The 26,146-nt window shown below is 44.6% G+C and overlaps 1 protein-coding gene across 17 annotated transcripts in view; it reads left to right on the top strand.

The window, feature by feature from the left end:
• LOC150000631 (protocadherin gamma-C4) overlaps positions 1–26,146 on the top strand; it is a 160,099-nt gene that overhangs the window by 70,319 nt on the left and 63,634 nt on the right. Inside the window, exon 1 of one of the 17 annotated variants that reach the window (XM_090288138.1) lies at positions 609–3,218. The exons of 11 other annotated variants lie outside the window; for them this stretch is intronic. In XM_090288138.1, the coding sequence (XP_090144264.1) occupies positions 795–3,218 (2,424 nt within the window). In that variant the 5' untranslated portion in view covers positions 609–794. Of the gene's footprint in view, positions 1–608; positions 3,219–5,013; positions 7,628–9,437; positions 12,064–14,029; positions 16,629–17,383; positions 19,997–22,595; positions 25,134–26,146 lie in introns of those variants that run through there. 5 more of the 17 variants (XM_090288147.1, XM_090288133.1, XM_090288145.1 and 2 more) reach the window with 5 other exon arrangements.

Here is a 26,146-nt window from a genome sequence, read left to right as displayed (position 1 = left end):
TTTTCCAAATGCATTATGTATTCACATAGAACACTTTTAAGAAATGAAGTAACAAATTTTACAGTCACAAACATGTAAAACTTAAAAACCAATGCTTTTTAAATTTAGCAATACTAGGTAAGAACATCTATTATTAAACTTATTTTTGTAAATAAAATTTTAAGAAAACCTTACTCGAAAAATTTTACTATCAAAACAACTTCATAAAATAACTTGAAAGTGAAACATCTATCTATATATAGTCATTCAGTATAAATTATGTGAGATATATATATGTCTAAAATTAAAAATAGAAAACCAAATTCTACCCAGAATTAAAGGAAGTTGATTTGATATTAAGAAAAATGGTGATTTAATAATATACTTAATAGAAATTGCATTCCACTTCATTTCTAACTAAGATATCCACAAAGATTATTGCTTTTTAAATAATTAGAGGGGAATCTAAACTCATAATTAGAAGACAGTAGTGTTTTCTTCCAGTCATCTATGATAAAAACTGGATTGAATATCTCAGTGAGTGTAGTAATGGCTTAGGACTCTGAGCGCCGCTGTTCACCAACTCTAAGAAAAGCTCAATCAGCGCTCCATCTGGATATTAGGATCTGCAACTACACAAAGCCCGGGGGATACTTCAAACGGACCCCAGGACTGCAACAAAACCCAGACTCTTAATTCGGGCCAGTCCAGGTTTCTCCTGAGGAAAAAGATGACCATAATGTGCAGGAGAAAAAAATAACCTAAGGAGTCAGCGTGCAGAGAAAGCAGTCTGAAAAAATCCAAGTGAAGCAACAATGGCGGCTCTAATGAATTGCCTGAACCACAGAGGACTGGTCCTGCTGTGCCTTTTCCTGGGGAGATTGTGTGGGACCAGGGCCAGCCAAATCCACTACTCTGTGCCTGAAGAGACAGTAAAAGGCTATATTGTGGGGAACATCTCCAAGGATCTGGGTTTGGAGCCCCGACAGCTGGCAGAGCGCGGAGTCCGCATCATCTCCAGAGGTAAGACACAACTTTTTGCTCTGAACCCACGAAATGGAAGCTTGGTCACTGCGGGCAGGATAGACAGGGAGGAGCTCTGTGCCCAGAGTGCACGATGTCTGTTTAACTTTAAAGTCCTGGTTGAAGACAGAGTGCAACTTTATGGAATAGAAATAGAAGTCACTGATATGAATGACAATGCCCCAAAATTCCAGGCCGAGAATCTGGAAATAAAAATTAATGAAATCACTGCGCCTGGCACACGTTACCCTCTCCCAGAAGCTGTTGACCCAGACGTGGGCTTGAATTCCCTGCAGAGCTACCAGCTCAGTCCAAATCACCACTTCTCCCTGGACGTGCGAGCTGGAGACCACGGAACTATGAACCCAGGGCTGGTGCTAGAGCGAGCCCTGGATCGTGAGGAAGAGGCTGCTCACCACCTGGTGCTCATGGCCTCTGATGGAGGCGAACCTCGTCGCTCCAGCACAGTGCACATCAGAGTGACAGTGTTGGATGTGAATGACAATGCCCCAGTGTTTGCTCAACCAACTTACCGAGTGACAGTCCCAGAGAATGTGCCCCCTGGCACCCAACTGCTTACTGTAAGAGCGAGTGACCTGGATGAGGGAACCAATGGAGAAGTGGCATATAAATTCTGGAAAATTAATGAAAAGCAATCTCCGTTATTCCAGCTTAATGAAAACACTGGAGAAATATCAACAGCAAAAAGTCTAGATTATGAAGAATGTGCATTTTATGAAATGGAAATACAAGCTGAAGATGGTGGGGGGTTGAAGGCATGGACAAAAGTGCTCATTTCAGTGGAAGATGTAAATGACAATAGACCTGAAGTCATCATTACATCTCTGTTTAGTCCAGTGAGGGAAGATGCTCCTCAAGGAACAGTAATTGTTCTTTTCAATGCTCATGACCGAGACTCTGGGAAGAATGGCCAAGTTGTTTGTTCCATCCAGGAGATCCTGCCTTTTCAATTAGAAAAGTCAATAGAAGATTATTATAGATTGTTGACATCCCAAATTCTTGACCGAGAAAAAACCTCTGAATATAACATCACAGTGACTGCAACAGACAGAGGAACACCACCCCTGTCCACCAAAATTCACATCACTGTGCACGTGGTTGACATCAACGACAATACACCCTCCTTCTCTCAAACCTCCTATTCAGTCTATCTCCCTGAGAACAACCTTAGAGGCACCTCCATCTTCTCTGTGACAGCCTATGACCCTGACAGCAATGAGAATGCCCGAGTTATTTACTCCTTGGCTGAAGACACTATCCAAGGGGCACCTCTCTCCTCCTATGTCTCCATCAACTCTGACACTGGTGTGCTTTATGCACTTTGCTCCTTCGACTATGAGCAGTTTCAAGACTTACAGATGCAGGTGACTGCCACTGATAGTGGGAATCCACCACTCAGCAGCAATGTATCTCTACGCCTGTTTGTACTGGACCAGAATGACAATGCTCCAGAGATTCTGTACCCCTCACTCCCCACTGATGGTTCCACTGGTGTGGAGCTGGCACCCCGTTCCGCAGAACCTGGCTATCTGGTGACCAAGGTGGTGGCAGTGGACAGAGACTCGGGGCAGAATGCATGGCTGTCCTATCGCCTGCTCAAGGCCAGCGAGCCAGGACTCTTCGTGGTGGGGCTGCACACAGGCGAGGTGCGCACCGCACGGGGCCTGCTGGACAGAGATGCACTCAAGCAGAGCCTGGTGGTGGCAGTCCAGGACCATGGCCAGCCCCCCTTCTCGGCCACTGTCACACTCACCGTGGCTGTGGCTGACAGCATCCCAGAGGTCCTGGCTGACCTGAGCAGTCTTGAGCCCTCCACCAACCCTGTTGCCTCAGGCCTCACGCTGTACCTTGTAGTGGCAGTGGCCGCTGTCTCCTGTGTCTTTCTCGCCTTTGTCATCATGCTGCTGGTGCTCAAGTTGAGGCGCTGGCATAAGTCGCATCTGCTCCAGGCTTCAAGAGGGACATTGGCAGGCCTGCCCACCTCGCACTTTGTGGGTGTGGATGGGGTGAGGGCTTTCCTGCAGACGTATTCCCACGAGGTCTCCCTCACTGCAGACTCCAGGAAAAGTCACCTGATCTTCCCACAGCCCAACTATGCGGACACGCTCATCAGCCAAGAGAGCTGTGAGAAAAAGGATCCTTTGTGCCTTTCAGAAGATTCCAGGTTTCCTATAGGAGGTACCTCTTTGGTTCCAGTAAGTTCAATTTCTTTTTTCTTTATTTTGATTACAATTGGTTTTCTCTGCAAGTGTTTGCACTTAATGTAGAATATGTTGATAGTTACATATTTCTCACCATTTAAGTTTTTACTGGGCCCAATTTTTGCTCTAACTTCTCTAGAAGGCATTTATTAGTTACATCACTGACATAATTTTCATTTTCTCATAATATTTAATTGGGTCAATGAAACCTTCCTTTGGGTGTTGCTTTCATGATCTAGCATTAACATGAGTTTTTTGGGTGGGGTTGCTGAATTAGTTACCCTGGGTCACTACTAATTTAGGGCTTGTTTTTCATTCCTGAAACTTATTGTTATCTCCAATGGCTACATTGTGGAATTCTTACTTGAAAACAATTACTACAGTCCATAGTATTTTTTGTAAGGGTAAACTAATGAGAAGGCAAATGCATTCTTCTCAGAAAAACAATGAATGGCCCAGATTTATTGCTTTAGCATCCATTTTCAAACTCTCTTAAAAAGCATGTTTTATTCGCTTGATAGTGAAAAGTTTTACATCCTTGTTTTCATATCCTCAAGGTTTTAATTTCCTAATGCTATAGGGTCAAATCATTAATAGATTGAAAGTCTTCTTTCCTATACTTCATGCCTACTCAAGGGTTATTTCTGAGACTGAACACTCTAAGAGGACAAAACAGGAGAAATAATTATTCTTCAACTATGTTCTTTATGACTCAACTCTTCAGCCTTTGAGGCCTGAAATATATCTGGATATGGGAGATGATTTAGGAAAATATTCTCAGGAACTGCTAGGGAGGTTCTAAGAATACTTTACTGGCTTTTAGCTATCAAGAAAGAATGTATTGTTTAATTTGATTTTACACATACTGTCATTTCAAGTAATACATTCTAGAAACTTTAATAAGAAGCTTTGAAGTTGACTCAAAATGCTGTTCTAAACATGCTGAATATAAGAACTGATATGTCTGTGAATCTATTATGAAATACAGACATTATAATTATTTCAAATTCTATTTCTAAACTATGGAAAAAGTAAATCATTATTCGTGGACTTATTTTTAACTATGCAGTAAGGAAATCTGTCGGTTAATGTTTTTGCCACGGGGAGTAATCTCTAGTACTTAGTATTCATAAATATTAAAATGTGTATAAGTTTTAAAAAGATAATGACATATTGATGAAGGCTTGTATGCCATGGTAGGTAACCACTATTCTTTACTATAAAAATGTCACGGCCTTTAAAAACAGAACACAAGGCTCACTGGATGGATAATTGGGCAGAGTGTGGAAAATAGTAAATTCTAGTTTTCTTCTGCTAGGTAGGACTTTGCATTGGTAAGAGATTATATAACACAATAAACTTAAAGATAAAAATTCTTGCTCACTTTAGTGTCTCATATTAAAAGCAAATTAAAATGTATTGGATTTGCTTCAAAATAATGAGAGAAGGCAACATATATTAAACAAAGATAAGTCTTGTATTGATCATTTTTGCAGTTGGGTGATGGGTATATAAAGATTCAATAATAATCTTCCCTAATTTTGCATAAGTTTGAAGCCTTCCATAGTAAACTTCATGAATTTTATGAGTATGGAGGCATTTGATGTAAAATAAAATTTGGGGCTATTATATAACTGCATTTTTGAACAGAGAGATATATATTATGGAGATAAATTGGATTCAAGACTGAAATGTGAGACTGCAGTTCCGCACGGGGACTCTGGGCGCCGCTGTCGACCAGTGCAGGGCGAGCGGTGACGCCCGGGATTCCTCAGCTTCCAGCCTAGGATTTCCTGCGCAGCCATCAACACAGAAGGAAACCCGCTTGCTTACACAGTGGGGATACCGGTCACGCAGTCTCTCCCCAGCACAAGCAGTTTCCCACCTCCGTCTCTCCTGGGCCGAACGCTCTTCCAGTGACGCTGTTGTTTGCAGTTTCTAAGCTTTCCAGAAAGACTGGGACCTAGGGAGAATTGGAACGCGCAATGGGAGGGAGCTGCGCGCCGAGACGCCGGGCCGGCCGGCCGCAGGTACTGTTTCCCTTCCTGCTGCCTTTGTTCTACCGCGCGCTCTGCGAGCCCATCCGCTACTCGATTCCTGAGGAGCTGGCCAAGGGCTCGGTGGTGGGGAACCTTGCCAAGGATCTAGGGCTCAGTGTCCTGGAGGTGTCCGCTCGGAAGCTGCGAGTTAGCGCGGAGAAGCTGCTTTTCAATGTAGACGCGGTGAGCGGGAACTTACTCGTGAAGGACCGAATAGACCGTGAACAGATTTGCAAAGAGAGAAGACGATGTGAGTTGCAGCTGGAAGCCGTGGTGGAAAACCCTTTAAATATTTTCCATATCATTGTGAATGTTGAGGATATTAATGACCATGCTCCTCAATTCGATAAAAAGGAAATACATTTAGACATTTTTGAATCTGTATCCGCAGGTGCACGAATATCCCTTGACCCTGCCACTGACCCCGATATAAACATGAACTCAGTTAAAGATTATCAGATAAATCCTAACCCTTATTTCTCATTAATGGTTAGAGTTAATTCCGATGGGGGCAAATACCCGGAGTTGTCTTTGGAGAAACCTCTAGACCGAGAAGAGCTACAGTCTCATCTCTTGATATTGACTGCCTTTGACGGAGGGGACCCGCCACGAAGTGCCACCGTTCAGATAGAAATTTTTGTTAGGGACAACAATGATAACCCCCCAGTGTTCAGCAAAGATGAATATAGAGTCAGTATAAGTGAAAATCTGCCTCCTGGGTCCTCCGTATTGCAGGTGACAGCCACTGATCAGGATGAGGGGGTCAATGCTGAAATAAATTACTACTTCAGGAGCACTGATCAGCGTACAAGGCATATGTTTTCACTAGAGGAGAAAACAGGCATGATTAAGAATAACCAGTCATTGGATTTTGAGGATATGGAAAGATATACTATGGAAGTGGAAGCAAAGGACGGAGGTGGTCTCTCTACCCAATGTAAAGTAATCATAGAAATCTTAGATGAAAACGACAACAGCCCGGAAATAATCATCACTTCTCTCTCTGATGAGATTTTGGAGAATTCCCGTCCAGGAATGGTTGTGGCCCTCTTCAAAACACGGGATCCGGATTATGGAGGAAATGGAGAAGTCATATGTAATATAGGAAGAGATGTTCCTTTCAAGATTTACTCCTCTTCCAATAATTACTACAAGCTGGTGACAGATGGGGTGTTAGACCGAGAGTGGACTCCCGAATACAACGTCACCATCACAGCCACTGATAGGGGCAAACCGCCCCTCTTCTCCAGCACCACCATCACCCTGCACATCACGGATGTCAACGACAACCCTCCGGTTTTTCAACAGTCTGCCTACCTAGTCCATGTGCCAGAAAATAACCCACCCGGGGCTTCCATAGCGCAGGTCAGCGCCTCTGACCCCGATCTGGGACCCAACGGCCTCATCTCCTACTCCATCGTGGCCAGCGACCTGGAGTCACGAACGCTGTCGTCTTATGTGTCCGTGAGCGCGCAGAGCGGGGTGGTGTTCGCGCAGCGCGCCTTCGACCACGAGCAGCTGCGCGCCTTCGAGCTGACGCTGCAGGCCCGCGACCAGGGCTCGCCCGCGCTCAGCGCCAACGTCAGCCTGCGAGTGTTGGTGGACGACCGCAACGACAACGCGCCAAGGGTGCTGTACCCGGCACTGGGTGCCGACGGCTCTGCGCTCTTCGACACGGTTCCGCGCGCCGCGCAGCCCGGCTACCTGGTCACCAAGGTGGTGGCGGTGGACGCGGACTCGGGACACAATGCGTGGCTGTCCTACCACGTGCTGCAGGCCAGCGAGCCTGGACTGTTCAGCCTGGGGCTGCGCACGGGCGAGGTGCGCACAGCGCGTGCTTTGGGCGACAGGGACGCGGCCCGCCAGCGCCTGCTGGTCGCCGTGCGCGATGGAGGACAGCCGCCCCTCTCGGCCACCGCCACGCTGCTCCTGGTCTTTGCTGACAGCCTACAAGAGGCCCTGCCAGATCTCAGCGAACGCCCTCCACCCTCTGATCCCCAAGCTGAGCTGCAGTTTTATCTGGTGGTGGCGTTGGCCTTGATCTCCGTGCTCTTCCTCCTGGCTGTGATTCTAGCGGTTGCCCTGCGCTTGCGACGCTCCTCCAGTGCTGCTGCTTGGGGCTGCTTTCAGCCTGCTCTATGCTCCAAGTCTGAACCTGTGGTTCCCCACAACTGCAGTGAGGGAACATTGCCCTATTCCTACAATATGTTTGTTGCCCATACTGGAAAGACAGAATTTAATTTTCCTAAATGTAGTGAGCTCTTGCATTCCACTCAAAACATAGTTTGTGGTGATTCTCCTGGGGCCTTAATTTCACTTCAGAGTGGAAAAGATGTGACTTCACATCCTGAGACCTTAACACCGGTGAGTTTCATTTTCATGTCTTCTGTAATATTCTATTAGTTTCTCACATTTCAGGTGTACTACTTCATTTTTAGATCTAGAATCATTTTTAGAAAACCCATAACTAATTACCATCTTGTCCTCCCAGTGTTCACTTTTGGCTGATTTTATTTTTCAAGATTTACTTGGTTCATAAGTCACTCTATAATTCAGAGAGAATGTCATTAAACTGGAGATACCCTGTCAAGTTCTAATTAGGAAAATAGAGGCTTGGCTTCTTACTAAATAAATAAATAATAACCTATCTATTCAAATCTGCTAAGATTTAAGAATAATTTTCTATATTCTTATAGGTTTTTAATGTTTAATAATATTCACTCATTAAATATCAAAGCATGTGCTCCTTTCAAAGAAACATTTGTTGCAAACAATATTGTAGGTGCATTTAGATATCTTTCTTCATTATTTTAATAATTTTTAAAACTGGAAGTATTGCGGGGGGTAACTAGCAGATCCATGAATTCCTGAAATTTATGCAAAGTTACAGATGTATGCATTTTTCTTGGGAGAGGAGTCAAAATTTTGTTTCCATTGCCTAGGTTTCTATGGTCCCCAAAACTTAATACTAACTATGCTAGAAGAATTTATCTCTTCAACATTTGGTCCTTCTGGCTTTCTTCTTATATTTACTTATCTATTTTTTCTTGGAGCTCAAGTTGTACTATTTCCAAATCTTCTTTCCTTTACATTGTAAGATCAAGAATTTCCAAGAAAGCAAATGAAATGCTCTTGACTTTTGCATTCAGTCTCTATCTTGGATTGTGTGGTATAAATTCTTTGAAGATAAAAGATAAAAATATTTGAAAAGTTTCATACTTGGGGCATAGTAACATAAACACTTCTGAACAATCTGTTCTCTGTATGAAAGGAGTGACCCTCTAAACCATTCACCTTTGAGGTAAGAACTGCTGCTGGGTTGATTGGCACATACAATTGAAGATATGTGTACCACTTTACTTTGGACTCCCATACAAAATGCTAAGAGAAGAGGTTACTTAAATTGGCATCAGTGCCCTGATGAAGACAGGTCATTTGACATAAGCACTTATTTTTTAAAAAAACTTACATCACTATTTCTAACTTCATTTTTGAAAATAGTAGCACTTGAAATTCCTGAACATATATCTCTTTCCATTACAACACAGACATGTTCCTCTTAGATTGTGATTACCCGCTCAATTCATTTAAATAGGTCAAAACTTCTAATAATATATGCCTAAAATTTAAAAAAAAACATTATAAAAGATTCATTGAGGCTCAATAAAAGTATTTAGAAAATAATATTTTGAAAATATTTTATACAATCTTAATGCTAAACACATTTAATTAGTTAATTAATTAAGTCTTAAAAAGATTCTAAGTGAATTGTTAGAGGTATATCTCATAGTCTTTATATGAATGCTTAAACAAAATTGAACTTTTTAAATCTAAATTTCATATAAAATTGTGAGGCTTTTCTGAATATATCTATTAGCTCAGAGGAAATAAAATATTACCTCTTAAAGTGAACATAAGAGAAATAAGTGTTGAAATATATACTTAACCAACCATTTTCATTGAACATTTTATAGTACTTTCATTCCACTTTATTCCACCCAGTAAGAAACTATTAGTAGTAGTTGATTTATTGATATCAGCCAGAAACCAAAGAAGTAATGTAAAATAAAATCTCCAAGAGCAGCCTTTGTTTTCTATGGCATACGTACATAGTGGGTGCAGTAACTTCTGAGGACTCTGGGCGCCGCTGTTCACCTACTACGAGAGAAACGCAGCCAGCGCTCAGTTCGGATTCTCTGGGCTCTAACGAAGCTCCACAGTTTCTACACACCGGTTCCGGTGTTGCAGGGACACTTACTCCAGAATGTAAGGTGCCTAGGCTACAGAGACTCCCTGTAGCCAGAGAAAGAAAAAGGAACCGGTCAAAACACATGTGTCCAGCGAGGACGTTGCCAGAATTCCGTGATCAAACAACAATGGCCGCTCAAAGGAATCGCTCCGACCGCAGCGCGCTGGTTCTGCTCTGCCTTTTCCTCGGTGTGCCATGGGAGGCTGATGCCCGGCAGATCCGCTACTCGGTGCCTGAGGAGCTGGACAGAGGCTCCTTCGTGGGCAACATTTCCAAGGATTTGGGGCTGGAGCCCCAGGAGCTGGCGGGGCGCGGAGTCCGCATCGTCTCCAGAGGTAGGACGCACCTCTTTGCTCTAAATCCGCGAAGCGGCAGCTTGGTCACCGCGGGCAGGATAGACCGGGAGGAGCTCTGCGCTCAGAGCGCGCGGTGTCTGGTGAATTTTAACATTCTTGTGGAAGACAGGGTGAAACTTTTCGGGATAGAAATAGAAGTAACTGATATCAATGATAATGCCCCAAAATTCCAAGCAGAAAATCTAGACATAAAAATTAATGAAAACGTCGCCCCAGGAATGCGTTTTCCTCTCCCGGAAGCTGTTGATCTGGATGTGGGCGTGAACTCCCTACAGGGCTACCAGCTCAGCCCCAATAGGCACTTCTCCCTAGCAGTTCAGATTCTTGCCAATGGGGTCAAGTATCCGGAGCTGGTGCTGGAGCACACCCTGGATCGAGAGGAAGAGGCACAGCACCACCTGGTCCTCACTGCCTCCGACGGGGGAGACCCTCTCCGATCTGGCACTGTCCTCATCAGTGTTACTGTCTTTGATACAAATGACAACGCACCAGTCTTCACCTTGCCTGAATACCGAGTAAGTGTTCCCGAGAACTTGCCTGTGGGTACACAGCTGCTGACAGTCACCGCCACCGACAGGGATGAAGGAGCCAATGGAGAAGTGACATATTCATTCCGAAAATTACCTGATACACAGTTGTTGAAATTCCAACTAAACAAAAATACTGGAGAAATAAAAATATCAGAAAATCTAGATTATGAAGAAACGGGTTTCTATGAAATAGAAGTACAAGCAGAAGATGGCGGAGCGTATCTTGCAATTGCAAAAGTGTTGATTACAGTAGAAGATGTAAATGACAACAGTCCAGAGGTGACCATCACATCTCTGTTTAGTCCCCTGAAGGAAGACTCACCTCTGGGGACTGTTATAGCTCTTTTAAATGTGCATGATCTAGACTCTGGGCAGAATGGACAGGTCATCTGTTCCATATCAGGGAATCTGCCATTTAAGTTAGAAAAGTCCATTGACAGTTATTATAGATTGGTGACACACAGGGCCCTTGACAGGGAACAAGTATCCTCTTACAATATTACTGTAACAGCCACAGATGGAGGAAGTCCACCCCTATCAACAGAAACTCACTTCACCCTGCAAGTGGCAGATATCAATGACAACCCGCCCACCTTCTCTCGCATGTCCTACTTTACCTATGTTCCAGAAAACAACCTCAGAGGTGCCTCCATCTTCTCAGTGACTGCGCTAGACCCAGACAGCAAAGAGAATGCTCAGGTTATTTACTCCCTAGCTGAAGACACTATCCAAGGGGCACCTCTCTCCTCCTTCATCTCTATCAACTCTGACACAGGAGTACTGTATGCACTTCGATCATTCGATTATGAGCAGTTTCGGGACCTACAGATGCAGGTGATTGCCACTGATAGTGGGGACCCACAACTCAGCAGCAACGTGTCACTGAGTCTATTTGTGCTGGACCAGAATGACAATGCTCCAGAGATTCTGTACCCTTCTCTCCCCACTGATGGTTCCACTGGTGTGGAGCTGGCACCCCGTTCCGCAGAACCTGGCTATCTGGTGACCAAAGTGGTGGCAGTGGACAGAGACTCTGGGCAGAATGCCTGGCTATCCTACCGTCTGCTCAAGGCCAGCGAGCCAGGGCTCTTCGTGGTGGGGCTGCACACGGGCGAGGTGCGCACCGCCCGTGCCATGCAGGATAGAGACTCACTCAAGCAGAGCCTGGTGGTGGCGGTCCAGGACCACGGACAGCCCCCTCTATCAGCCACTGTCACGCTCACGGTGGCCGTGGCAGACAGCATCCCAGAGGTCCTGGCTGACCTGAGCAGTCTTGAGCCCTCCACCAGCCCTGACAACTCCAGCCTCACGCTGTACCTGGTGGTGGCAGTGGCCGCTGTCTCCTGTGTCTTCCTTGCCTTTGTTATTGTGCTGCTGGTGCTCAGGCTGAGGCGCTGGCATACGTCACGTTTGCTCCAGGCTTCCGGAGGGAGGTTGGCAGGCCTGCCTGCCTCACACTTTGTGGGTGTGGATGGGGTGAGGGCTTTCCTGCAGACTTATTCCCATGAGGTGTCCCTCACGGCGGACTCAGGGAAGAGTCACCTAATCTTCCCTCAGCCCAACTACGCGGACACACTCATCAGCCAGGAGAGCTGTGAGAAAAAGGATCCTTTGTCTTTGTTAGATGATTCCAAGTCTCCTATAGAAGACACTCCTTTGGTTCCAGTGAGTTCTATTTTTATTCCTTTCTTTTCATTTAAAAAATTATGATTGGTTTTGCTTTTAAGTTTGCAGCATGGTAATGGGAATTGTTAATCTTTATTCTTTCAGTCTTTCCTTAGTTTCAGTTTGCTTCTTGCTATACCCCAGAGTGGAACTTATCTGTTATTAAGGCTATATTTTTACTTTCTGGTAAATACTTACATAATGGCAATGAAAGTCTACTCTCATAGGATTGTTACAATTAGCTTTGTAGAACTTTATATTTTATAGTTTTGTGTGCTGTCCTTTTGGCCACATAATGAAATCCTAGCTCTGGTTTTGAAGGCAGGTCTAGTAAAAATAGGTAAATGTCAGAAACAAATGCATTAACATCCTTGGAAACATAACTCAAACACAAAGCTGCTCAACAGTGTTCTTCCCAAGGAGAAGGGAAGAAGTACACCTTTGTGGTTATAGTTTTCAAACTATATGTTGTGATGACAGTTACAGCTGAATATGCTTCCTAGAGATTTAAAATTTTCATCAATAGTCTATAAGAAGCCGTTACAATGCGTGCTTAAATTTTTCCAAGTGTCATCATACCTGGTAACACTGCAGCATTCTTTTTGCCTGTGGTTCTAATTTCTTACTGTGTGTGGAAGACATAGAATTTTGATTTTACTTTCCTTGCTCAATTGGGTTTCTAGAAAGTGTATAGAAGGTTAAATTAAGCAAAATATGTTTTCTGCTCTCTTGTATTTTTTTGTTAGGTTCTCCAATCTCTGAGGCTGAAAAAATGTATATTGATTGAGGAAACAGATAGATTTGTTCAGGTTCTCAAGAACAAGAGCAAGGGATGTGTGCCAAGAGTATTTCAGTGACTCCTTAATATAGTGGAAGAAAGATCCACCGGAAACTCTGAAAACTCTGAAACTGAGTCAAAATAAACTTAAAGTCAAGAAAGAAATGTCATATCTGCAGGAGATCTGATCCAACTATAATCAGAGAAGTACACAAAATTATTCTAGTCGAATTATAAGTGGAATTACTGATGAACCTATCTGGGTTATTGTGGATAGTGGTATATTGGTTTGATCTTTTACTTTTAACTTATTACTAATATTCTTATAAATTAATATGGTAGAATAAAGGCAAATATTGTTCCAATGTGTCTCAAAATACTTATGAGGATATTACTTTTTTCATACCATTCAACATTTGTTCTATGATATTTCTGTGGAATAAGAACACACACACCCTTTACAGTCATAGTTATTAACTTTTTAATCACCAAAACTGTCACTTAAAATTACCGTCCATGAAGGTCAAAATTATTATGCATTCATTTCAAACACCCATTTTGAAAAATACAATAAAAACCACTCTGACGTGGTAGTTATTTAAGCAAATGTTTTTAAATATAATTACATAAAGGCAACACAGGACACTTTAGATTGCTACAATCAATATGGCAATGGTTGTATTATAGTTCTTAAATATGGGGGAATGGATTAATAATTTCTAGCTAAATATAAGATCGAAGACAAGAAAAAAGGTTTTTGCTTATCTTCAGTACTTCCATTTGTGTGTAATTACTCTTAAAAAACAATAATTACTTCTGGATGAAAGAACTGGATAGCAGTGGGCCATGGGATAGAGACCTGCTTTTCACTTTATAGCCTTTAGTGCCTTTTTGACTTTTGAAATACTTTTATCTATTCACATTTATGTGAATTTTTAAAACATAAATATATATAATTTTCATCATGTGGGAAATATGCTTCATGATGAAAACGGAATCACTAAGGAATAAGATTCAAATATTTTAGCTGTTATATTCAGAGAAAAAGATTGCCTGAAATAGAGAAAATCTGGGCTGCAGTTCTGCACGAGGCCTCTGGGCGCCGCTGTCGGCCAGTGCAGGGCAAGCGCTGACGCCCGGCATTCCTCAGCCTTCAGCCTAGGATTTCCTGCGCAGCCACCAACTAAGACAGAAGGAAATCGGCTTACACCAGGGCTCCCGGCTGCGCAGACTCGCCCAGCACAAGTGGATTCCCAGTCCCAAGACTGGGAGCTCCGCCTGTCCTGGGCTGAATGCTCTTCCCGTGCGATAGTGTACGATTTCTCCAACTAGGAAGACTGAGACCCAGCGGGAACTAGAGCGCAAGATGGGAGGGCGCTGCGCGCAGAGACCCGGAGCTGGCAGGCTGCAGGTACTGTTTCCCTTCCTGCTGCCTTTGTTTTACCGCGCACTCTGCGAGCCGATCCGCTACTCGATTCCTGAGGAGCTAGCCAAGGGCTCGGTGGTGGGGAACCTCGCCAAAGATCTAGGGCTCAGAGTCTTGGAGGTGTCCGCTCGGAAGCTGCGAGTTAGCGCGGAGAAGCTGCTTTTCAATGTAGACGCGGTGAGCGGGAACTTACTCGTGAAGGACCGAATAGACCGTGAGCAGATTTGCAAAGAGAGAAGGAGATGTGAGTTGCAGCTGGAAGCCGTGGTGGAAAACCCTTTAAATATTTTCCATATCATTGTGAATGTTGAGGATATTAATGACCATGACCCTCAATTTCATAAAGATGAAATAAACTTAGAAATCAGTGAATCTGTCATCCCAGGAATGGGAACAATTCTTGACTCCGCAAAAGATCCCGATATAAGTATGAATTCACTGAGCAAATACCAACTAAGTCCTAATGAATATTTCTCATTGGTGGTGAAAGACAATCCTGATGGTGGCAAATACCCAGAATTAGTATTGAAGAAGACCCTGGACCGAGAAACGCAGAGTGTGCACCACTTGGTACTAACAGCCTTCGATGGCGGGGATCCGCCACGAAGTGGCACTGCTCAGATCCGAATCCTGGTGGTGGATGCCAATGATAACCCCCCTGTGTTCAGCCAAGATGTGTATAGGGTCAACATTGCAGAAGACGTGCCCCCAGGCACCTCTGTGCTGAAGGTGATTGCCACAGACCAAGATGAAGGCTTCAATGCAGAGGTCACCTACTCCTTCTTTGGTGTGACTGATAAAGCCCAGCACACGTTCTCTCTGGATTTTGCTACAGGAAACATTATAACGAATCAACCCTTGGACTTTGAAGAAGTAGAAAGATATATAATGGATGTAGAAGCAAAGGACCGAGGATCTCTTTCTACACGATGTAAAGTAATTGTAGAAGTTCTAGACCAAAATGACAACAGCCCGGAAATAATCATCACTTCTCTCTCTGATGAGATTTTGGAGAATTCTCGTCCAGGAATGGTTGTGGCCCTCTTCAAAACAAGAGACTGGGATTCCGGGGAAAATGGAGAAGTCACATGTAATTTAAGTAGAAATATTCCATTTAAAATTCATTCTTCTTCTAATAATTACTACAAGCTAGTAACAGATGGGGCCTTGGACAGGGAACAAACCACCGAGTACAATGTCACCATCACAGCCACTGATAGGGGCAAACCGCCCCTCTTCTCCAGCACCACCATCACCCTGCATATCACCGACGTCAATGACAACCCTCCGGTTTTTCAACAGCCCACGTACCTAGTCCATGTGCCGGAAAACAACCCGCCCGGTGCCTCCATTGCGCAGGTCAGCGCCTCCGACCCCGACCTGGGACCCAACAGCCTCATCTCCTACACTATCGTGGCCAGCGAACTGGAGCCACGAGCGCTGTCATCCTACGTGTCCGTGAGCGCGCAGAGCGGGGTGGTGTTCGCGCAGCGCGCCTTCGACCATGAGCAGCTGCGCGCCTTTGAACTGACGCTGCAGGCCCGCGACCAGGGCTCGCCCGCGCTCAGCGCCAACGTCAGCCTGCGAGTGTTGGTGGACGACCGCAACGACAACGCGCCAAGGGTGCTGTACCCAGCGCTGGGTGCCGACGGCTCTGCGCTCTTCGACACGGTTCCGCGCGGCGCCCAGCCCGGCTACCTGGTCACCAAGGTGGTGGCGGTGGACGCGGACTCGGGACACAATGCGTGGCTGTCCTACCACGTGCTGCAGGCCAGCGAGCCTGGACTGTTCAGCCTGGGGCTGCGCACGGGCGAGGTGCGCACAGCGCGTGCTTTGGGCGACAGGGACGCGGCCCGCCAGCGTCTGCTGGTCGCTGTGCGCGATGGGGGACAGCCGCCCCTCTCAGCCACCGCTACGCTACTTTTGGTCTTCGCTGATAGCCTACAAGAGGCACTTCCGGACCTAAGCGACCACTCCACGCCATTTGACCCCCAGGCAGAACTGCAGTTTTATCTGGTGGTGGCCTTGGCGTTGATCTCCGTGCTCTTCCTCCTGGCTGTAATCCTGGCCATTGCTCTGCACCTGCAACGCTCTTCCAGCCCCGCCATTGGAGGCTGCTTTGGGTCTGTTCTCTGCTCCAAGTCTGGACTGGAGATTCCTCCGAACTACAGTGAGGGTACTTTGCCCTATTCCTATAATTTGTGTGTGCCTGGGGATCAAACTGACCTGGAATTTAATTTCCTCACATCTGCTGATCATTGTCCAGACAAACCAAATACTCTCGACAAGGATAGCTCTTTAGCGCTATTGGCTAGCATTCTAGCCCCTAGTGTTGAAGCAGATAAGAAGACTTTAAAACAGGTAAGTAGTTGAAATAATGCTTTTTCTATTCCAAAATGCCAGTACATACCAATATATAGATCCTGTGTTCAATCTCTTGATAGAGTTCCTAAAATAAATATCGGTCAGATCTATGGGTATTAATGTTTAGACTAAAGTTTACAATGCTGCGATCCTTTTAATATTCAAATGCATTTTAAGGGAAATAGAGGTCTCAGGTGAAATTTTCATGAAATAAAATACCTTTTAATTAAGGATATGGTATGCAGGTACATTTTATATTGTGATATTTTTAAATAATCCTAATGCCACCCAAATTTTCTCAACACATTTCATTTATTTTTCTCAGTAAAAAAATCGGTAAGAATTATAGTCATGCATTCTATTTGATGATTTGTTGGGATCGTGATAGTTCCATATCCAAAAATGCTATTCTCTTCTGTTGGTAAAAATTAATAGAAACTAAATCTAACCTGAAAGTTTTCAGTTCCAGTAATATTTGAAAACCTTTTTAAAAATTAAATAATCACTTTTGATACTCAATCTCTCCAAAAGTGCTCTTGGTAAGCTTTTAACATCACATTATATAACGCTTGGTTGTTTGCGATTGAAGCTTTACATGATTCTCGAAGAAGTGAGTGTATTTATTAACTTCTGGAACAGGTACATTAGTTGGGTTTTCTTACTCGTTGCAATAATAAGATTGGACTCCAGGCGCCGCTGTTTACCAACCAGGGAATGAGAAACTGCGAGCCAGAGTCCCTTCCTCCCCCACCTCCATAACACAAAGCAGAGTGAGATGGATACTTACAGATCCTGATGCTGGAAACTTAAAGTACGGACTTCCCTTCGCTCTCTAATATATTTTGGATGCAGTCAGCCGGGGACTTCGTAGATACATAAGCTGGATCAGAACAAACCGGTTCAAGACACCGCGGAATATCGGCTCAGCCACTGCCATGGCGAATCAGCTACCACGTCTGGACCGCAGCAGGCTTGTCCTACTGTACATTTTCCTGGGGACACTGCGGGGGTCTGGGGCTGGACAGATCCGATACTCGGTGCCCGAAGAGACAGACAAAGGCTTCTTCGTGGGTAATATTTCCAAGGACTTGGGTCTGGAGCCCTGGGAGCTGGCGGAGCGCCGCGTCCGCATCATCTCCAGAGGAAAGACGCAGCTTTTCGCTCTGCATCCGCGAAGCGGCAGCTTGATCACCGCAGGTAGGATAGACCGGGAGGAGCTCTGTGAGACAATGTCCTCATGTTTTTTAAATGTGGAGATACTTGTGGAAGACACCCTGAAGATTTACGGAGTGGAAGTGGAAATAATGGATATTAATGATAATGCCCCCAGCTTCCCGGAGGAGGAGATAGAGCTAAAAGTCAGTGAGCACGCAACTCCGGGATCGCGATTTCCCCTTCCTAACGCTAGGGATCCAGACGTAGGAATGAACTCCCTACAGCGCTACCAGCTCAACCCTAATAGTTACTTTTCCTTGCAAGTGCAAGGCAGAACAGATGGGGCCAAGAATGCGGAGCTAGTGCTGGAGGGGAGCCTGGACCGGGAGAAGGAGGCTGCTCACCTCCTCCTCCTCACAGCCTTAGATGGAGGAGACCCCATCCGCCAGGGCACTGTTCCCATTCGTGTAGTGGTCCTCGACGTAAACGACCATATCCCCAAGTTTACACAGTCTGTATATCGAGTGAGTGTTCCTGAGAACCTCAGCTCTGGAACTCGGGTGCTGGTGGTAAATGCAACTGATCCAGATGAGGGAACCAATGGGGAAGTGCTGTATTCATTCCGGAATGTGGAAAGCAAAGCTTCTGAAATATTCCAGTTGGATTCTAAAACTGGAGAAGTCTCAATACAGGGGCCTCTGGATTTTGAGAAATATAGGTTCTATGATATGGAAATTCAAGGCCAAGATGGTGGAGGTCTCTCAACCACTGCTAAGGTGTTGATTACAGTTGTGGATGTGAATGATAATGCTCCAGAAATAACGATCACATCTTCTACTAATTCAGTGCTGGAAAACTCTCCTCCGGGTACAGTAATTGCTCTTCTAAATGTACAAGATCAAGACTCTGGAGAAAACGGTCAAGTTTCTTGTTTCATTCCTAACAATCTGCCTTTTAATTTAGAAAAGACTTACGGAAATTATTATAAGTTGATAACAAATAGAGCTCTGGACAGAGAGCAGATCCAAAGCTACAATATAACATTGACAGCTACAGACCGGGGAAGTCCACCCTTGTCTACAAAAACTCACATCTCACTTAATGTAGCAGATGACAATGATAACCCGCCCACTTTTGCTCACTCCTCTTACTCAGCCTACATCCCTGAAAACAACCGCAGAGGATCCTCCTTTTTCTCAGTGACAGCGCTTGATTGGGATAGCAAAGAAAATGCCAGGGTCACTTACTCCCTAGTTGAGGACACCATTCAGGGGATTCCCCTGTCCTCCTACATCTCTATCAACTCAGACACGGGGGTCCTATATGCTCTGTGCTCCTTCGACTATGAACAGTTCCGAGACCTGCAGCTACAAGTTATGGCACAGGATAGTGGGGATCCTCCGCTCAGCAGCAACGTGTCCCTGAGCATATTTGTACTGGACCAGAACGACAATGCCCCAGAGATCCTGTATCCTGCACTCCCCACTGATGGCTCCACGGGCGTGGAGCTGGCACCACGTTCCGCAGAGCCCGGCTACTTGGTAACCAAGGTTGTAGCAGTGGACAGAGACTCAGGGCAGAATGCCTGGCTGTCCTATCGCCTGCTCAAGACCAGCGAGCCAGGGCTCTTCGCGGTGGGGCTGCACACGGGCGAGGTGCGCACTGCGCGGGCCCTGCTGGACAGAGATGCACTCAAGCAGAGCCTGGTGGTGGTGGTTCAGGACCATGGTCAGCCCCCACTCTCAGCCACCGTCACCCTCACTGTGGCTATAGCTGACAGCATCCCAGACGTCCTGGCTGACCTGAGCAGTCTTGAGCCCTCCGCCAACCCTGACGACTCCAGCCTCACGCTGTATCTGGTGGTGGCAGTGGCCGCTGTCTCCTGTGTCTTTCTCGCCTTTGTCATCATGCTGCTGGTGCTCAGGCTGAGGCGCTGGCATAAGTCACATCTGCTCCAGGCTTCAGGAGGGAGGTTGGCAAGCATGCCCACCTCGCACTTCATGGGCGCAAATGGGGTGCGGACGTTTTTGCAGACATATTCCCATGAGGTCTCCCTCACTGCGGACTCGGGAAAGAGTCACCTGATCTTCCCACAGCCCAACTATGCAGACACGCTGATCAGCCAGGAGAGCTGTGGGAAAAGCGAGCCTCTCTTGATAGTTGAAGATTCAGTTACGGGTTTGGGCAAATGTGACCCTACAACTAATCAGGTGAGACTTTTTTTCCCTGCTTCCCAAGGATTAGTGTCTCTGCACAAATCTATGAAGAGGTTTTTTTAAAAAATGAATCTCTTACAAAAACTGTTGGGGGGGCATATTCAGTTTATACAAGGCTTAGAGCAATGCATGTGAATTTGTGCATTTTACCTGTAATCAAATTACCATCATTTTTCAGAAAGGTTTGGTGAAAGTCATTATTTTTAGTCCTGGTTTTCTTTTGAAACCAAAGGTTCTGTTTTGCTGTCATGGCTTGCTTTATAGTAAGTTGAATTTTAGTAATATTTTTCTATCATCAGTGTCTGTGGTTATCAACATAAACTGGTTATGGCTTACAAACACTTTTGATTTATTTCCCTATTTAAACTTTCCATTACTTCCATTATTATAATTATATTTTACCATTATTTGCTTTACTTCTGAGAGTCAGATTTGACCCTGTTGATTCAATAGCATACTCTCTATAGCTCTTTTTCTTATCTATATACACACAGTCACACATATGTCCACATTTATATATGGAAGTTTTCCTCTGGGCACAAAACAATTGTATTTTCATTATTGATGGCTGGTAATATGTTTATATCTTGTTGATCATTTCAGTGTTGTCTCATTTATCCCTCCAAAATACACATGTTGACTGTCTTTTAATTACTAGACTCCTTTATGAGAAGAAATGTAGCACTTACTTTTCCCCTTAAGTCCTAGATACCTTTTCTATTTCTACAGTGAAGTCATTAGACAGTTCTGAAGAAATAGTTGAATTGTTGAACTGGTGTTATTTCCTTTTATTCTTTTACTTGTACTTCAGTGTATGTGTTGAAGGGTGTTTTTAATGTAAAGTCACAAAAATACTTAATTATAATCCAGTGCTTCTCAAAAAATTATTTTCAAATCTGTTAAACATGTTTACATTTTTCATATTTATTCACAGGGAATAGTTTTGTGAATATAAGAGATGGAGTGCGTTTTTAGACTTCATAATAGACAGGTTTAGCTGGTATTCCTTTGGATATTTTTTGTTTGTTTTCAATATGCCAATGAGTCATAGATTCCTTCTTTCTGTCCTTCATAAACTCATTTTGTATTATATCTATGTATACTCAATTCTTATATTCAAAACCAACTTCTAATTGAAGCCGTAAGAGTTACCTACTAACACACATGTTATCTGAAGCAAGGTCTAGGAAAGTCAAGTGAAGAGAGGAGACCTATCTAGGGTATTTGATCACAGGAATCATCTCCATAATAAATTCAGCCCCTCACTCTTACACCACTCCTAGATATTTGGTCCAAGTTACTTACATATTCCCATTCCATTTTAAGTTTTCCTTTCTCATTTAGGAATTGGCCTTACTGTAATCAACTGTACATTGATTATTTAAAGGTTGGACAAAAAGTATTTCAACTGTAGACATCAACAGATGTCTAAATTTGCCTTGAATAAAAAATTTTATTGTGTTTTGAGCATCTAGGGACAGAATTATGCTTATGGAATTCCAAACATTTTGTTTGAACTGGAATTAAATGAATAAAAAGGAGATGAGGTATTTTGCTGGGAGAGGGAGGTGTTCCATAATTTTTAAAAGGTAGTCTACCAAGATCTTGGAAAATAAAGGGAAAGATTGGCTTTGAAACTTGAGCTTACAAAGGTTATTTTGACTCTAAAGTAATAATAAAGTTTTGGTAAGGTGCAACATATCGTCCAGTTAAATAATAGAGCTCTGATTGGTATGGGTGTGGCTCAGTTGGTTCAGTGTTGTCCCACAAAGCAAAAGGTCATTTCCAGTTGGATTCCTGGTCAGGGCATATGTCTGGATTGTGGGTTTCTGGTCGGATACAAGAGGCAACCTATCGATGTTTCTCTCTCTCATCCATGTTTCTCTCCCTCTCTTTCTCCCTCCCTTCCCCTCTCTCTAAAAATCAATAAATACAATCTATAAATAAATAAATAAATAAGTAAGTAAAACACCCTCACATTTCATGTTATTAAATTCCTATGGTAACCTACTAGGGTATACTTTTGTAAGTAACAAGGAAGACTTGATGGCATTGGCCATCCTTATCTTGAGTACACCCTGTACAGCTTTGAGCTGTCCCCCAGTTTCCTCTGATAAATGGAGGAGGTAAATTTAGCTACACATAAGATTGAATCTAATAGTGGGTGTAATTTCACGGCTGTCAAAGTTTCTCCATGCCACTTGGTGGGGCTATTTTCTCATGTGGTCTTTGTTCTAAGTCTGGAGAGAAGACTGCTTTGTTCTTCCAGTAACTTCACTGCCTCCAGTTAGAAAAAGACAAACTTTTCTCATTTGTGGGTTAATGGCTCTTCTGTGGGATCCTATCTCTAAGGAACTTTCTTTGGTAGTAAACTTTGGAAAACAGACCCATCCAAAAGTCACAAATTGCCTCCTTTCCTATACATCAGTCCAATATAGCTGTCGGAGTAGTAAATCCCAATATCTGCAAAGATCTGGCTGCAGTTTTCAAAACAAACTCCGAGCGCCGCTGTTGGCCAATGTGATGCAAGAGCTGGAGTCCAGGATACCCCGGCGGGTGATTTTCTGCGCAGCCACAAAAGCAAGTACGAAAGGAGAGAGGCCCGCACTCCGGCTCACTGCTCGGCAAACCTGATTTCAGAATACCGGTTGGGATGCCTTCAGACTCGGAGTCCTGAGTTTTCTACGCGGTGGAAGTAAATATTTTAAACGCAATTTGTAAAGAAAGCATCGTCTCAACGCCAGAGGCTGCAGCAGGGCCAAGAAGAATGGGAAATAGGGCGAAGCAGAGGAGCAGTACCCGGCGGCGGCGGCGGCAAGTACTCTTTCTCTTCCTGTTGCCTTTATTCTGCGGGGCGCTCTCGGAGCAGATCCACTACTCCATTCCGGAAGAAATGGCCAGGGGCTCTGTAGTGGGGAATCTCGCTAAGGACCTGGGGCTGCATGTACAGGATTTATTGACCCGCAACCTCAAAGTTAGTGCAGAGAAACAATACTTTTCCATAAACACGGAGGATGGGAAGTTACTTGTGAGTGATAGAATAGATCGGGAGTCGCTCTGTCCTCAAAATCCTGTATGTGTCGTGCCCTTAGAGATTGTAGCAGAGAACCCTCTAAATGTTTTTCACATAAATGTGGTGATAGAAGATATAAATGACAACCCACCCCATTTTCCCCAAAATAACATTGTTTTACAAATCAATGAACTTGCAATTCCAGGGACTCGGTTTGGTCTGGAATCTGGTATAGATGCAGATGTAGGGCCTAACTCTCTCCAGAGTTACCAACTCAGCTATAATGAGCACTTCTCTCTGATGAAAAAGAATATGACTGAAGGCAAGAACACCCCAGAATTACTGTTGGAGAAGCCCCTGGACCGCGAACAACAGAGCTCCCATCTCCTGGTTCTGACAGCAGTGGATGGGGGTGACCCAGTCCAAACTGGCACCACTCAAATCAGGATTGAAGTCACTGATGCCAACGATAACCCCCCAGTGTTCAGTCAGGATGTGTACAAAGTTAGCCTGCCTGAGAACTTGCCCTCAGGCACCTCTGTGTTAAAGGTGACAGCCACCGACCAAGATGAGGGTGTCAATGCAGAGATCACCTACTCCTTCAAAATACAAGGAGATGTTGGAAGTATGTTTATGCTAGACCATCAAAGTGGAGAAATTAAATCCAGAGACCCTATAGACTTTGAAATCAGTAGCAGTTATACCACAAGCATAGAAGCCAAGGATGGTGGAGGCATGGCTGCTGAATGTAAAATTATACTAGAAATTCTAGATGAGAATGACAATGTCCCAGAGGTGGTTTTCACTTTGGTGTCTAGTTCTGTAATGGAGAATGCAGAGCCTGGGACAGTGATTGCTTTGTTCAAAACATATGATAAAGATTCGGGAGAGAATGGGGAGGTCACATGCTCCATAAAAGAGAAAGTTCCTTTTAGAATTGAGTCTTCTGCCAATAACTACTACAAGCTTGTAACAGATGGGGCCCTGGACCGGGAACAGACCCCAGAGTATGATGTCACCATCATAGCCACCGACAAGGGAAAGCCGCCTCTCTCCTCCAGCAGAAGTGTCACCCTACACATTGGGGACGTCAATGACAACCCTCCGGTTTTCCAACAGTCCTCCTACCTGGTCCACGTGCCAGAAAACAACCCACCCGGTGCCTCCATTGCGCAGGTCAGCGCCTCCGACCCTGACCTGGGATCCAATGGCCATGTCTTCTACTCCATCGTGGCCAGCGACCTGGAGCCACGAGCGCTGTCGTCTTACGTGTCCGTGAGCGCGCAGAGCGGGGTGGTGTTCGCGCAGCGCGCCTTCGACCATGAGCAGCTGCGCGCCTTCAAGCTGACACTGCGGGCCCGCGACCAGGGCTCGCCGGCGCTCAGCGCCAACGTCAGCCTGCGAGTGTTGGTGGACGACCGCAACGACAACGCGCCAAGGGTGCTGTACCCAGCGCTGGGTGCCGACGGCTCTGCGCTCTTCGACACGGTGCCCCGTGCCGCGCAGCCTGGCTACCTGGTAACCAAGGTGGTGGCGGTGGACGCGGACTCGGGACACAATGCGTGGCTGTCCTACCACGTGCTGCAGGCCAGCGAGCCTGGACTGTTCAGCCTGGGGCTGCGCACGGGCGAGGTGCGCACAGCGCGTGCTTTGGGCGACAGGGACGCGGCCCGCCAGCGCCTGCTGGTCGCTGTGCGCGACGGGGGGCAACCACCTCTCTCCGCCACCGCCACGCTGCACCTGATCTTTGCGGACAGCCTACAAGAGGCACTGCCAGATCTCAGCGACCATCACACACCCTCTGACCCCCAGTCTGAACTGCAATTCTACCTGGTTGTGGCGTTGGCCTTGATCTCCGTGCTCTTCTTCCTGGCGGTGACTCTGGCCATTGCAGTGCGCTGGCGACGCTCCTCTAGCCTGGCTACCTGGCGCTGCTTTCAGCCAGGTCTCTGTACTAAGACAGGACCAGGGGTTTCTCCAAACTACAACGAGGGAACTTTGCCTTATTCCTACAATCTGTATGTTGCCTCCGATTCTCAGAAAACAAGGTTTAATTTTCTCTCTGGGGTGCCAGAAACCGTCCCTCCGCAAGATTTTTCTAATGAAGCTTCTTTGGTAGTAAGTGTCACTGAGAAGAATAACAAGTTGAGCTTTAACTCTGTTGCTTCTACTCATGTGAGTTTCAATGAATGTCTTTTATTTAGAAATTGTTTGGTTTAACTTTTTTAGTCTATTAATTACAAAGAGAGGAAAATGCATGAGAAAGGCTTTTTAAAAAGATTAAAAAATTTTTTTTGTTAGAGAGATGGGAAGGGAGGGAGAGAAACATCCATGTGAGAGAGAAATCTTGATCTGTTGCCTCTCATTCGCCCCCAGCCAGGGACCTAGCTAGCAACTCAGGCATATGCTCTGACTAGGAATCAAATGAGCCACCTTTTGGTTTGCAGAAGGATGCCCAATCCACTGAGCCACACCAGTCAAGGCGATAAAAGGATTTTTATAAGGGACATAGAAATATTTTTTATAATATTCATGTATATTTATTAGGGATTCTCTGAATCCCACTGAGTAGGTCTATTTTATGCCCTATATTTTCTCAGAGTCACCTGTATATTTCTTCCCAATTAAAAAATATTTTATGGTATGCCTGCCAAATGTGCTTATTCTCAGAATATAAATATTTACATTCATGAAAGCACAACACTAATAATTTTTATTATATTTTGATGGGCTTCCAAATGTATTGGCAGTAATTCTCAGTAATTGGAATTAGGTTTGTTACACAGAATAAGGTAAGTTTATATATTCTTTGGATTACTAATTTCCTGCACATTCTTTTGAAATATTATGTGCTAATAGATTATAGAGTACTACCTTTATTTCCAGTATATGCAAGTTGGAATGCTTCTATTTTGTTCTTAAACTGTTAAATGTTAACGTATCTTTTATTAACTTCCAGCGATTCTCATGATGTGCACAATCACATTTCTTATATTTAGGTTTCCATATCATTCTGAAAACTTGGTTTTTAACTTTAAATGTCAACAACCTGTTAAAGTAGTTCTTCCACTTAGGTAAATTTAAGAATCTATGAAAACTGCCTCCAATTAAAAGTTAGTGAGAAATTTTAA

The sequence above is a fragment of the Furipterus horrens genome, unplaced genomic scaffold, assembly GCF_987537825.1.
Source record: "Furipterus horrens unplaced genomic scaffold, mFurHor1.1.pri manual_scaffold_10, whole genome shotgun sequence".
Lineage (NCBI taxonomy): Eukaryota > Metazoa > Chordata > Mammalia > Chiroptera > Furipteridae > Furipterus > Furipterus horrens.
The sequence above is the reverse complement of the archived record's forward strand: the minus strand, read 5'-3'. Positions and strand labels throughout refer to the sequence as shown.